The 15,038-nt window shown below is 43.4% G+C and overlaps 1 protein-coding gene across 2 annotated transcripts in view; it reads left to right on the top strand.

The window, feature by feature from the left end:
- The window catches only part of LOC144695069 (pantothenate kinase 1), a 77,318-nt gene that overhangs the window by 46,207 nt on the left and 16,073 nt on the right, over positions 1–15,038 (top strand). For both annotated transcript variants that reach the window (XM_078565981.1, XM_078565982.1), the window contains exon 4: positions 2,995–3,171. In XM_078565981.1, the coding sequence (XP_078422107.1) occupies positions 2,995–3,171 (177 nt within the window). The remainder of the gene's footprint in view (positions 1–2,994; positions 3,172–15,038) is intronic.

Below are 15,038 nucleotides of genomic sequence, written 5' to 3'. Positions count from 1 at the left end.
TCATGGGATGTGAGTGTCGCTGGCTAAGTCAGCATTTATTGCCCATTCCTAATTGCCTTGAGTATGTGGTGGTGAGCTGCCTTCTTGAACCGCTGCAGTCTATGTGGTGTAGGTACACCCAGAGTGCTGTTAGGGAAAGAGTTCCAAGATTTTGACCCAGCGACACTGAAGGAACAGTGATATATTTCCAAGTCAGGATGGTGAGTGGCTTGGGGGGGCACTTCCAGGTGGTGGTGTTCTCATGTATCTGCTACCCTTGCCCTTCTGGATAGTAGTGATCGTGGGTTTAGAAGGTGCTGTTTGAGGAACCTTGGTGAGTTCCTGCAGTGCATCTTGTAGATGTTGGAGTACAATTCTGCTGCTGCTGATGACCCACAGCACCTCATTGGATGCCCAGTCTTGAGTTGCTAGATCTGTTCGAAATCTATCCCATTTAGCACGGTGGTAGTGTTAGACTACAAAACGGAGGGTTTCCTCAACGTGAAGGCAGGACTTCATCTCCACAAGGACTGTGCGGTGGTCACTCCTACCGATACTGTCATGGACAGATGCATCTGTGGCAGGCTGGCGAGGATGAGGTCATGTATGTTTCTCCCTCTTGTTGGTTCCCTCACCACCTGCCATAGACCCAGACTAGCAGCTGTGTCCTTTAGGGCTCAGCCTGTAGTGGTGCTATCAAGCTACTCTTGGTGATGGGCGTTGAAGTCCCCCACCCAGAGTACATTCTGCACCCTTGCCACTCTCAGTGCTCCCTCCAAGTAATGTTCAACATGGAGGAGCACTGATTCATCAGCTGAGGGGGGACAGTACATGGTAATCGGCAGGAGGTTTCCTTGCCCATGTTTGATTTCATAGGATCTGGAGTTAATGTTCAGGGCTACTCCCTCCCGACTGTTTACCACTGCTGTCAGCTCTGCTGGGTCTGTCCTGCCGATGGGACAGGACATACCCAGGGATGGCGAGGGTGGTGTCTGGGACATTATGGGCTGTAACTTCCGACTAGTGTCAGAAAGTGCTGGCCTGCAGATATTAGAAGAAATAAATGCACATTTACCTGGTCTTGAAAATTGTATTGCCACCTCCGTTCGCCAAAGCTGCTAGGGGCCTACAGCGAAAGAATCCTCCCATTGAAGTGTAGCTCGAGTATTCAAGGAGGCCATGTGTGGGATGGGGGGGGGTGGCAATGGGGTGATCAGTGGGGGGGCGGTGTTCGGGGATGGGTAAGAATGGGGGGTTATTCGGGGGTGGGTGAGAAAGGGGGGGTATTCGGGGGTGGGTGAGAATGGGAGGCTGTTCGGGGGGTGGTGGGAATTGGGGGGGGTGCTGTTCGGGGGGTGGTGGAAATGGGGGGGGTGTTCGGGGGGTGGTGGGAAAGGGGGGTGTTTGGGGGGTGGTGGGAAAGGGGGGTGTTCGGGGGAGGGTGGGAAAGGGGGGTGTTCGGGGGAGGGTGGGAAAGGAGGTGTTCGGAGAAGGGTGGGAATGGGGGGGTGTTCGGGGGAGGGTGGGAATGGGGGGGTGTTCGGGGGAGGGTGGGAATGTGGGGGTGTTCGGGGGAGGGTGGGAATGTGGGGGTGTTCGGGGGAGGGTGGGAATGGGGGGGTGTTCGGGGGAGGGTGGGAATGGAGGGGGCGGCGTTCGGGGGAGGGTGGGAATGGGGGGGGTCCAGGGGAGGTTGGGTCCAGAGGTCTTGTTGGTGGGGGGGCGGGGTGGGGAGAGAATCCGGAGGGTCCGGGGGAGTGGTGAGGTCCGGAGGTTGGGGGCTGGTGAGGTAGATATGGGGTGTGGTGGGATTGTTGGGGGATTGGGGTAACGGTCTGGGTCTTTACAATAGTTACCCAGAAGTAATAATAGGTTTTCATTCTTCTAACTTTTTCTGGGTAATGATTGGTATAACCCTGGCGGAACATTCCCAAGTTTGTGATTTAAATTGTGTTTTCAGATGGTTCCCGGCGCAGGGCAATTGTCCAGAGGAAGTGTGCGCTTCTGGGCAATTGTCATGCAAACCCTTACCTGGGAACTTGCCAGAGGGGTTCCCCAGTGCATCCTAGGGGTACCCCCCAAATCTAATGCTGGGGAACGCAGAAGTTACAGGCCTATCTGTAAGATATGATTTTGTGAGGATGACTATGTCAGGCTGTTGCTTGACTAGTCTGTGAGACAGCTCTCCCAACTTTGGCACTGGCCCCCAGATGTTAGTAAGGAAGACTTTGTAGGATCAACAAGGCTGAGTTTGCTGCTGTCGTTTCTGGTGCCTAGGTCGATGCCAGGTGGCTCGTCATTCCTTATTGACTTATTTTTAGTGGTCTGATACAACTGAGTGGCTTGCTAGGCCATTTCAGAGGGCACTTAAGAATCAACCACATTGCTGTGGGTCTGGAATCACATGAAGGCCAGAGCAGGCAAGGACAGCAGATTTCCTTCTCTAAAGGACATTACTGAACCAGATAGATTTTATATGACAATCAACAAATTCCAGATTTTTATTGAATTCAAATTCCACTATCTGCCGTGGTGGGATTTAAACCCAGGTCTCCAAAGCATTACCCTGGGTCTCTGGATTAGTAGTCCGATGACAATGCCATTATGTCACCACCTGCCCAAGGTACTCAAGAGGCCAGAATTAGGGGAACATAGATACTTTGGAGGCTTGTGGAGATTTTAGTTGCTTCACCATTGATGGACAGGACTTAAGTTTTCTAGGCACTAAGCTCTATAATTCCCCTCCATACACCTCTCCGTCTTTCTAACTCGTTTTCTCCTTTAGGATGCTCCTTAACACTTAACCTTTTTAACCAACCTTTTGATTTGCTGACTAACGCCTCCTTAAATGGCTTGGTGCCATATTTTGTTTTATAATACTCCTGTAAAGTGCCTTGGCATGTTTTATTGTGTTTAAGGAGCTATATAATTAAAAGCTTTTGTGAATAAAGACAGTCATACTGAGTGCTTTTTATCTGCATTTGCTTCACAATTACCATTTTTCCCCTTCCTCAGTCTTGGTGGAGGAACTTTCCTCGGCCTGTGTTGCCTGCTTACTGGGTGCGAAACCTTTGAAGAAGCTTTGGAGATGGCAGCGAAAGGAGACAGCACTAATGTAGATAAACTAGTTAAGGATATCTATGGAGGAGACTATGAGCGGTTTAGCCTACTAGGATGTGCGGTAGCTTCCAGGTAAGTCCCAGCTGGAGCAACCTGTTGTCATTCATGAGATTGGGCAGGAATTTGAATCTCATTTAAACTGCGTAAGGTTGGGATAATGTGCAGCCTTAAATTCCCATGGAGGATGAGTGTTACTTTACTGAGAATGTGTGAGTAGTTTTTAATAAGTTCATAAGGAACATTTTTGAGATCCACTGATGCCAACAATTGGAGATCTTCCTCCGCCTGTTCAGAACCTGCAGGGTGGTCTCACCACAAGAAGGAAACGTTTCGGTGGGTAGACCCTGCCTGACTACCTTTCTGCCTCTGTGAAGACAATAATTTGTTTAAGTTTGGGGCTTTGGGCCTTGACTGACACACTGGATGCTGGCGGATTTAGTGGCTCAAAATATACTGGAATGGGCATCTCACAGTATGCCCAGTTAGTCTTTTTCCTTTGCCATTTAGCTGAAAGATTTTGCTCTGTAAATTACTGGAAGTGCATGCTGATGAGCAGCAGAGGAACAACTGAGAAATAGGATGAATTCAAAGCAACTAAGTTACAGAAAAAGAAATGGAATGTTTGAATTGAGAGGGAGAAAGAGGAAGAAACTATCTTAAAAATTTGCAATTTCTAACAATTTGCTGCCTACAGGAATGCAACTCCACAGTTCAGTTTCATTTGTTCCATTCCGGCCTGCGGGAACATAAGTCTGGTCATTGAAAAGGTACCAATAGTGTTAAATACTAGCCCTATGGAATGTTGAATTGGCAGTTAATGTGCAAATGCACAATAATGGCAAGCCCTCTTGCTTTTTTTTTGCTTTTTGAGCACATAGAAACAGAACCTGTTGCAAGTGACAGGGAAGCAGGTGAATACATGTTTCACTGGATTATAGTTAGTGAGAGGGAGGCAGGTGACTGCATGTTTCACTAGATTATAATTAGAGAGCGAGGCAGGTTACTGCATGTTTCACTGGATTATTGTTAGGGAGGTAGGTTACTGCATGTTTCACTGGATTATAGCTAGTGCGAGGGAGGCAGGTTACTGCATGTTTCATTGGATTATAGTTAGTGAGAGGGAGGCAGGTTACTGCATGTTTCATTGGATTATAGTTAGTGAGAGGGAGGCAGGTGACTGCATGTTTCACTAGATTATAATTAGAGAGCGAGGCAGGTTACTGCATGTTTCACTGGATTATTGTTAGGGAGGTAGGTTACTGCATGTTTCACTGGATTATAGTTAGTGTGAGGGAGGCAGGTTACTGCATGTTTCATTGGATTATAGTTAGTGAGAGGGAGGCAGGTTACTGCATGTTTCACTGGATTATAGTTAGTGTGAGGGAGGCAGAATACTGCATGTTTCACTGGATTATAGTTAGTGTGAGGGAGGCAGAATACTGCATGTTTCACTGGATTATAGTTAGTGAGAGGGAGGCAGGTTACTTCATGTTTCATTGGATTATAGTTAGTGAGAGGGAGGCAGGTTACTGCATGTTTCACTGGATTATAGCTAGTGAGGGAGGCAGGTTACTGCATGTTTCACTGGATTATAGCTAGTGAGAGGGAGGCAGGTTACTGCATGTTTCACTGGATTATAGCTAGTGAGAGGGAGGCAGGTTACTGCATGTTTCATTGGATTATAGTTAGTGTGAGGGAGGCAGGTTACTGCATGTTTCATTGGATTATAGTTAGTGTGAGGGAGGCAGAATACTGCATGTTTCACTGGATTATAGTTAGTGAGAGGGAGGCAGAATACTGCATGTTTCACTGGATTATAGCTAGTGAGAGGGAGGCAGGTTACTGCATGTTTCACTGGATTATAGCTAGTGAGAGGGAGGCAGGTTACTGCATGTTTCACTGGATTATAGTTTGTGAGAGGGAGGCAGGTTTTTTTATTCCTTCACGGGATGTGGGCATCGCTGGCTGAGCCAGCATTTATTGCCCATTCCTAGTTGCCCTTAAGAAGGTTGTGGTGAGCTGCCTTCTTGAACTGCTGCAGCCCATGTGGTGTAAGTACACCCACAGAGCTGTTAGGGAGGGAGTTCCAGGATTTTGGCCCAGTGACAGTGAAGGAATGGCGATATATTTCCAAGTCAGGACGGTGAGTGACTTGGAGGGGAACTTGCAGGTGGTGGTGTTCCCATGTATCTGCTGCCCCTGTCCTTCTAGACAGTAGTGGTCGTGGGTTTGGAAGGTGCTGTCTAAGGAGGCTTGGTGAGTCCCTGCAATGCATTTTGTCAATGGTACACACTGCTGCCACTGTGCGTCAGTAGTGGAGGGAGTGAATGTTTGTTCAAGGGATGCCAATCAAGCGGGCTGCTTTGTCCTGGATGGTGTCAAGCTTCTTTAGTGTTGTTGGAGCTGCACTCATCCAGGCAACTGGATTATGGTTAGTGAGAGGGAGGCAGGTTACTACAAATTTAACTTGTCTGCTTCAGTACCTAAACCATACCTACAAAATTGAAATAAACAAAAATCAGATTTAAGAAGTGTATTTGCTTGATTAGCAGCACACTCAACAGCTCAGACACTGCTGTTTTCCTTGGTTTCATTCAAGTGTTTAAAATGGGAAGACAAGACAACTGCCGCTATATTCAGTGATTCATCTGCCATCCTGATGCCGAATTGTATTGTTGGGCAGCTGAAGTGGTACAGATTAGAAAAAGAAGAGAGTGAGAAGTGGTAATATTTTAAACAGCAGCAATAGGGTTTAAAAAACAAGGTTCATCATGTTATTGGAAGCATATTGCAGACTGCTGAACAGTGGAAAGGAAATTGAGGATGACATTTGTAGACCCATTAGAGAGGCATGTATGAGCAACAGAGTTACAACATTTTAATTTTAATTAGCTAGTAAATTAGAATATGGAAAATTATTGATTGCAGAGAAGAGGTTTTCTTTTTGCAGTGTTTTCAATGTTTTTCTCGGTGAATACTCTAACAAGGAAGGAAGCAACACTTCACCTGGTTTTATGCAATGAAGTAGAGCAAGCAGACAACCTGAAAGTAGGGCTGCATTTGGGGAAAAAATGACCATAATACAACTGCTAGGAGTAGAGAAGGAAAATGAAAAGTTAAGGACGTGGATACTTGACTCTGAAAGAACAAATTACTGAGGTAAGCACAGAAGCTTGGGAAGATTTACAGCATAAAAGGAGGCTATTTAGCGGGTGCAGTTCCGGCTGAAAAAGAGATATCCAGCCTAATCACACCTTCTGACTCCTTGTCTGAAGCCCTGTCGTTTTGAGCACTTCAAGCGCATATTCAAGTGTTTTCTTAAAAGTCGTTAGGATTTCTATCTCTCCCTTTCAGGCAGAGTCCCAGACTTGCACCACCCTCTGGGTGAATAAGTTTCTCCTCAAATCCCCCCTGATCTTTCTGCCAATTACTTCAAATTGATGCCCCCTGGTTATTGAATTCTCTGTGAATGGAAATAGGTCCTACCTATCCACTCTATCTAAGCCTCTTAATTTTATATACCTCAATTAAATCTCTCTTCAACCACCTGTGTTCCAAGGAAAACAAGCTCCACCTATCCGATCTTTCCTAATAGTTGGAATTCTCAATTCCTGACAATATCCTCGTAATCTCCTCTGTACTCTCTCTAGTGTGATCAGAACCTTACTGTAATGTGGTGACTGGAACTGTGTACAGCACTCTAGCTGTGGCCTAACCTTTTAGCATAAGCTTCCTGCTCCTGTACTCTAAGCCTTGGCTAATGAAGGAAAGTATCCTGTATGCCTGTTAACCACCTTATCACCTGCCCTGCTACTGTAGCTTGGAATATTAGTCTAGTGACATAAACATTACACTATTTTACCTGGATTACTAGGCCATTAATATAACCACTACACCACTGTACCCCGGATTATTAATCCAGTAACAAACTACTATACTACCACACCTGGGAATATTAGTCCAGCAGCATGACCCTTACACTAGTGTGCTGGACTATTAGTCCTGAAATGCAACATGACACTACTGTACCCTGAAGCAGTGAGATGGAAAGTTGGTTTAAAAAAAAGAACCAAGGGGATTGAAATACTTTCTACAGGAACAATAATACTAAGAGCGAAGGCTAGGGTAGTGCCACTAAGAAATGGTAGCAAGTTTGTAGTGGAGGATGGGGGAATGGCAAAGATACTAAATAAGGACTTAGCTTTCATAAAGAAAATGGATATTATGAACATACTAATTAGGAGCAGGAGTAGGCCACTTGGCCCCTCGAGCCTGCTCCATCATTTAATAAGATCATGATTGATTTGATTGTAACTTCAACTCCACTTTTCCAATCTCAACTCCACATTCCCACCTACCTCCTATAACCTTTCAACTCCTTGCTTATCAAGAATCTATCTGCCTCTGCCTTAAAAATATTCAAAGACTCTGCTTCCACTGTCTTTTGAGGAAGAGTGTTCCAAAGACTGATGACCTCCTGAGAAAAAAATTCTCCTCATCTCTGTCTTAAATGGGTGGTTATTTTTATTTTTGAACAGTGACCCTTTGTTCTAGATTCTCCCACAAGCGGAAACATCCTCTTCACATCCACCTTGCCTAGACCCCTCAGGATCTTATTTGTGTCAATCAAGTTGTCTCTTACTCTTCTAAACTCCAGCTGATATAAGCCTAGTCTGTCTAACCTTTCCTCATAAGACAACCTGCCCATTCCAGCTATTAGTCTAGTAAACCTTCTTGGAACTGCTTCTAACGCATTTAGACCCTTCCTTAAATAAGGAGACCAATACTGTACACAGTACTCCAGATGTGGTCTCGCCAATGCCTTATATAACTGAAGCATAACCTCCCTACTTTTGTATTCAATTTCCCTTACAATAAACGCTAACATTTTGTTAGCTTTCCTAATTACTTGCTGTACCTGGATACTAACCTTTTGTGATGCATGCAGCAGGACACCTAGATCCCTCTGCATCTCAGCTCTGCAATCTTTCGCCATTTAGATAATATGCTGCTTTTTTATTTTTCCTGCCAAAATGGATAATTTCACATTTTCCCACATTATACTCCATTTGCCAGATCTTTGCCTACTCACTTAATCTATCTTTATCCCTTTGTAGCCTCCTTATGTCCTCTTCACATCTCACTTTCCTACCTATCTTTGTGTCATCAGCAAATTTTGCAACCATACCTTCTGTCCCTTCAGCCAAGTCATTTATATAAATTGTAAAAAGTTGAGGCCCCAGCACTGATCCCTGTGGCACACCACTCGTTACATCTTGCCAACCAGAAAAAGATCCATTTATGCCCACCCCCTCTTTCCTGTTAGTTAGCCAATCTTCTATTCATGCCAATATGTTGCCCCTGCACCAGAGCTTTTATTTTTCGCAATAATCTTAGAGGTGGCATCTTATCAAATGCCTTCTGGAAATCTAAGTACAGTACATTCACCAGTTCCCCTTTATCCACAACATATGTTACTTCTTCAAAGAACACCAATAAATTGGTTAAACATGATTTCCCTTTCACAAAACCATGTTGACTCTGCCTGGTTACTTTGAATTTTTCCAAGTGCCCTGCTATGATGTCTTTAATAATAGCTTCTAATACTTTCCCTGTGACAGATGTTAAGTTAACTTGCCTATAGTTTCCTACCTTATGTCTCCCTCCCTTTTTGAATAAAGGAGTTACATTTACTATTTTCCAATCTAATGGAACCTTCCTTGAATCTAGGGAATTTTGGAAATTGAAACCAACGCAGCAACTATCTTCCTAGCCACTTCTTTTTAAGACCCTAGAATGAAGTCCATTAGGACCTAGGGACTCATCAGACTGTAGCTCCAACAATTTTCTCAGTACCACTTCCCTGGTGACTAATTTTCCTGAGTTCCTCCCTCCCTTCTATTTCCTGATTTACAACTATTTCTGGGATGTTACTTGTATAGTGAAAACTAATGGAAAATATCTGTTCAATTCATCTGCCATCTCCTTATTTTCCATTATTAATTTCCCAGACTTGTTTTCTATAGGATCAACGCTTTTCCTTTTTTTAAGTATCTATAGGAATTCTTACTATCTGTCTTCATATTTCTAGCCAGCTTTCTCTCGTACTCTTAATTTTTCCTTACTTATCAATCTTGTTGTCATTTCTTTATATTCTGTCCTATCTTCTGACCTGCCACCCATCTTTGCCCAATTATATGCTTTTTCTTTAAGTTTGGTACTATCTTTAACTTTTTTAGTTAACCACAGATGGTAGGTCCTCCCCTTGGAATTTTTCTTTCTCGCTGGAATGTATCTATTCTGTGTCTTCTGAAATATCCCCTTATATATCTGCCACTGCATCTCTATGGACCTATCTCTTAACCTAATTTGCCAGTTCACTTTAGCTAGCCCTGCTTTCATGCCCTCGTAATTGCTTTTATTTAAATTTAAAATACTAGAGTCATAGAGGTCTTCAGCACAGAAAAAGGCCCTTCAGCCCATCAAGTCTGCACTGGTCAAACAAGTACCTAACTATTCCAATCCCATTTTCCAGCACTAGGCCCATAGCCTTGCATGCCATGGCATCGCAAGTGCACATCCAAATACTTCTTAAATGTTATGAGGGTATCTGCCTCTACCACCCTTTCAGGCAGTGAGTTCCAGATTCCCAACACCCCCTGGGTGAAAAAATTCTTCCTCACATCCCTTCTAAACCTCCTTCCCTTACGTTAACTCTATGCCCCCTGGTTATTGATCTCTCCACCATGGGGAAAAGTTCCTTGCTGTCTATCCTACCTATGCCCCTCATAATTTTATATACCTCAATCATGTCCCCCCATCAATTCCCTCTGCTCCAGGGAAAATAACCCCAGCCTATCCAATCTCTCCTCATAACTAAAACTCTCCAGCCCAGGCAACATCCTGGTAAATCTCCTCTGCACTCTCTCTAGTGCAATCACATCCTTCCTATAATGTGATTCCAGAACTGCACACAATACTTTAGCTGTGGCCTAACCAGCATTTTATACAGTTCCAGCATAACCTCCCTGCTCTTATATTCTATGCCTCGGCTAATAAAGGCACGTATCCCATATGCCTTCTCAACCGTCTTATCTACCTGCCCCGCTATCTTAAGGGACCGGTGGACACGCACACTAAGGTCCCTCTGATCCTCAGTACTTCCCAGGGTCCTACCATTCATCGTGTATTCCCGTGCCTTGTTTGTCCTGCCCAGGTGCATCACCTCACGCCTATCCGGATTAAGTTCCATTTGCCACTGATCAGCCCATCTGGCCAGGCCGTCTATATCCTCCTGTAATCTAAAGTTATCCTCCTCACTATTTACCAGCCCACCAATTTTCGTGTCATCCGCGAACTTACTGATCAACCTTCCTATATTCAAATCTAAATTGTTTATATATACCACAAACAGCAAGGGACCCAACACCCATCCCCGTGGAACCCCACTGGACACAGGCATTCAGTCACAAAAACACCCCTCGACCATCACCCTTTGCTCCCTGCCACTCAGCCAATTCTGGATCCAATTTGCCAAATTGCCTTGGATCCCATGGGCTCTTACCTTCGTTATCAGTCTCCCATGCGGGACCTTTTCAAAAGCCTTGCTGAAGTCCAAGTAGACTGTCAAATGCATTGCCCTCATCTACATACCTGGTCACCTCTTCGAAAAATTCAATCAAATTGGTCAGACATGACCTCCCCTTAACAAAACCATGCTGCCTGTCCTTGATTAATCCCTGCCTCTCCAAGCATAGATTAATTATGTCCCTCGGAATTGCTTCCAATAGTTTCCCCACCACTGAGGTTAGACTGACTGGCCTTCTTGTCTTAGACCCACTCTTCTCCCCCTCAAACTGAATGTAAAACTCAATCATATTACGATTGCTGTTACCTAGGGGCATCATCACTGAGGTCATTAATTAATCCTATCTGGTTGCACAATACCAGGTCTAGTATAGCCTGCTCTCTAGTTGGCACCAGAACGTGCTGTCCTAAGAAACTATCCAGAAAATATTCTATGAATTCCTCATTTAGGCTAACTTTGCCCATCTGATTTTTCCTGTCTATATGTAATTAAAATCCCCCATAATTATCGATGTACCTTTCTGACAAGCTCCCATTATTTTCTCTTTTATACCTTGTTCTACTGTGTGGTCACTGTTAGGGGGCCTGTACACCACTCCCACAAGTAACTTCTTGCGTTTATCATTATTCATCTCCACCCAATCCGCTTCTACATCCTGGATTCCTAAACTTAGGTCATCCCTCTCTAATGTGCTAATACCATCTTTAATTAAGAGAGCCACCCCTCCACCTTTTCCTAGCTTCCTGTCCTTTCTAAATGTCATGCACCCTTCAATATTCAGGTCCCAATCTATGTCATCCTACGACTATGTCTCTGTAATGGCTATCAAATCATACTTATTTATTTCTATTAATACTATCAGTTCACCTTTTTTGTTTCAAATGCTATGTGCATTCAGATACAGAGCCTTTAGTTTTCTCCTTGTGTTATTTTTGTAACCTCTAGCTTTATCTGCTGATTTACTCTTAGATTTGTACTCTCTGTCCCTTCCTGTCATGGTCTGTTTATCATTTCCCATATTAGTACCTTTCTCTCTTGCCTTGTCTCTACTCTTTGATTTATCGCATCTTCCCAAATTTGATCCCTTTCCCCCACTATTTAGTTTAATGCCCTCTCTATTTCCCTTGTTTTGCAGCTCACTAGAACACTGGTCCCAGCACAGTTCAGGTGTAGACCATCCCAATGGTAGAGCCCCCACTTTCCCCAGTACTAGTGCCAGTGCCCCATAAACCAGAACGCACTTCTCCCATACCAGCCTTTCAGCCATGCACTCATCTCTAATTTTATGTACCTTATGCCAATTTGCACGTGGGATTATTACCTTTGAGGTGTAGAACCATGAAAATTGAGTGTTGAAGCTTTGTGGAAGTTATTCAAAGACAGATGATACTAAAAGAGTTACTGTAGATTAAGGTGGACAAATCAGTGGACCTTGTTATCTGAGGATCTTGAGAGAAGCTAGTAAAGTTATATCAGAGAATTTGACTGCAATTTTCAGAAGTCCTGTAGAAAAGACATCTGTGCCAAAGCATATGTAATGACACTTTCCAGAAAACAAGACACTATAAGCTATTAGAGTCTATAAATGCATGATTAAGTTACTAAACTGTTGGAGGACCATGAGTTAATTGGAGCTCGTTAATGCTTGACTAACCTGATGGAATTCTTTGAAGAAATAATACTGCAGATAGATAAAGGAAATGCAATGGACATGGTTCTGATGGAATTTCAAGAAGCATTTGACAAGGTAGCACATGTAAGACTTAATTCCATTATCTTTGCTCTGAGGGGAATGTGGCTGCATGGATAGAGAGATAGTTGGCATGCAGAAAGCAAAGGGTATGGGTAAAAGGAAGTTAGATTGGAAAGATGTGGTGAGTTGTGTCCCACAGAATTGTGTCAAAGCTGCTCCTATTTCCCAAAAATATGAATTATCTAGACTCTAGAATTTGTGGAACTATATCGAGATCTGTTGATATTAAATTTGGGGTAAAGGGGAGTGAAAAATTGTTGTAAGGGTTATGAAATACTCCAGGAGGATATTCAGTAGATTAGGGGGGGTGGCCAAATAAGTAGTAGATGCAAGTCATTATAGAAAATGGGAAGTAAAACTTTTTTTTAAGCAAGAACAAGGCAAGGACATACACCTTAAGTAGTAAGAGGTTGAATAGAGTGAAGGAACAGAGAGTCTTTGGTGTGGAGTTACACAGGTCATTCAAGACAACAGCACAAGTTTATAGACCCATCTAGTGTCACGCCCAGTAAATGCATGTCATATTCATAATTTCTAAATCATGAACTTTACTCAGTGTGGAATCTTTTAGAACTGCCTTTTCTTTCAAAACGGACAGCATGTGCTGCAAAAGATGGCTGCCAAAGGTCATCTGACACTGTCTTGAAAGGACAAAAGCATACATTCCAGACTAAGGGGTGTCAGCTAACCTTTTCCGAGGCCATCCAAATGACATTGTTGAGTTGAAATGGGCCCTTCTGAAACAAAGACGATGATTGTCTCAACTTTCCTCAGGATGAAGGTCTTCAAATAATAAATCAGGCGGTGGCTAATCAACCTAAGACCAAATCATATTTGGTAAAGGGAATTGTGAGAAGCCACATGGTAGGGTAGCCACGTTTATCTCCCTTTTAATGTTAAAGTGCTGTTTACAGAAAGACACAGCACAGCTGAAAGGACAGTAACACCTGTGCCTTAAGAACCGAAGTAACACCTTAAGGTCTCCAAGCCTGCTCCTTTTTGGGACCAACTATACTGTCAACTGACCTTCTGGTAATGAGACTACAAGCAACTAACCTTGCCAACTGCAGAAAGCCTGTCTGTTTGAGAGATTCCTGAAAACCACTTCAGCACATGACTCTGGCTGTTGAACTTAACTAAACTACACTTCAGGAGTGAAGACGTCCTTTCCATCAAGCCTGCAACGCATGTTTTCCAGAACAGGGCAATCGCATGAATTATGAACTATTCCTTTTGTTTATAACTTGTAAAAGTGCATCATTCCCTTCACTCTGCACTTTCTTGAGTGTTTGACTGTGTGTGAGTGCCATGGCATTAGATTTTAAGGGTAGTGCATGAATAAACAATCTTCTTAATTTAAATCTACAAAAAAGCTTGCTGCTGATTATTCAAATTGTCCACACACTCAGGACTTAAGAAACACACACGGCTTCCTCTCGTAAGCTAACTGATCTATGGACAGTGGGGAAGGGAACAGGGATCAGTAGTGTTCTAATGGAATTGGGGACCGTATCCGGGTTCAGGACCAATTGGAGTAAATGAGTTGAATTTTACATTAAAAGAATAAATTGGAACCAAAAGGGAAAAGTTCAATACCTGAAATTGTTTCCTTTAAAAAAAGGACTACAGTAGCAGGCTTCACTTATATTAGCATTAGAAAGTAGAATGTGCAACTTTAACGTGAAATCGCTCATAGAACAGGGGGACTTAACTTGGCATAAGCCAATAACCTTGACAATTGAACAGCTGAGAGCAGTAGCTAAACAGGTAGAAGTTAATGAAAAGCCTGAGGTACTGAAAATGCTAGTTGAGCATTTTTCCCCCACCCCAGCACTGGAACAGGTTACCTTGGCTTGAGCGAAGATTGGAATTAGAGTTCCAAGAGCAAAAAAAGAATACCAGGAGAGAGAGAGAGAGAGAGAAAGAGCCTTTCAGATGTAAAAGTATGAGAAAGCGTTGTAAACATAAAAAGACAGAGAAATGAGAGAATTTGCTATGGAGAAATTGTCTTTACTTAGAGGAGAAGTCACTTGTAATTTAAGTGACCCTAGTTCAGAACCAAACTTTGATTTCTTGATGTTTTCCCAGTTAGTACCGAAATTTGACCAAAATGCCGTTGAAGCTTTCTTGAAAACCTTTGAGAAACTTGCAAACAGGTTAAAATGGCCTGAATAAATTTGTACTCTCCTGATGCAGGGCCAGTTAACAAGAAAAGCCTGTGAGGATTATTCCCTGTTGTCTGAAGAGAGCTTTTCAAATTATGAGCAAACAAAAACTGCTATGCTGAGTGTTTATCGGTTTGTACTGGAAGCATACCACTAGAGACATAGGAACGTTCACCTAAAGCTAACTCAAACCTTCCTCAAGTTTGAAAGAATGAAACAACTCGCATTTGACTGGTTGATGCGAATACTCAAAATTGACCCCACTTACGAAAGATTGAGTGGTAACCCTGTTGGAGGAGTTCAAAAATTGTCCCCTGTCTAGCCTTAAAGCTCATGTAGAGAAACAAAGAGTTTCAAAGGCCAGAGAAGCAGCCATCATAGCTGGTGACTGTCAAGTTAACACACGAACCTCTAAACACAAAATAAACTGGTA

This window comes from Cetorhinus maximus, chromosome 20, assembly GCF_964194155.1.
Source record: "Cetorhinus maximus chromosome 20, sCetMax3.hap1.1, whole genome shotgun sequence".
Lineage (NCBI taxonomy): Eukaryota > Metazoa > Chordata > Chondrichthyes > Lamniformes > Cetorhinidae > Cetorhinus > Cetorhinus maximus.
This window is presented reverse-complemented; position numbering and strand designations above follow the sequence as displayed.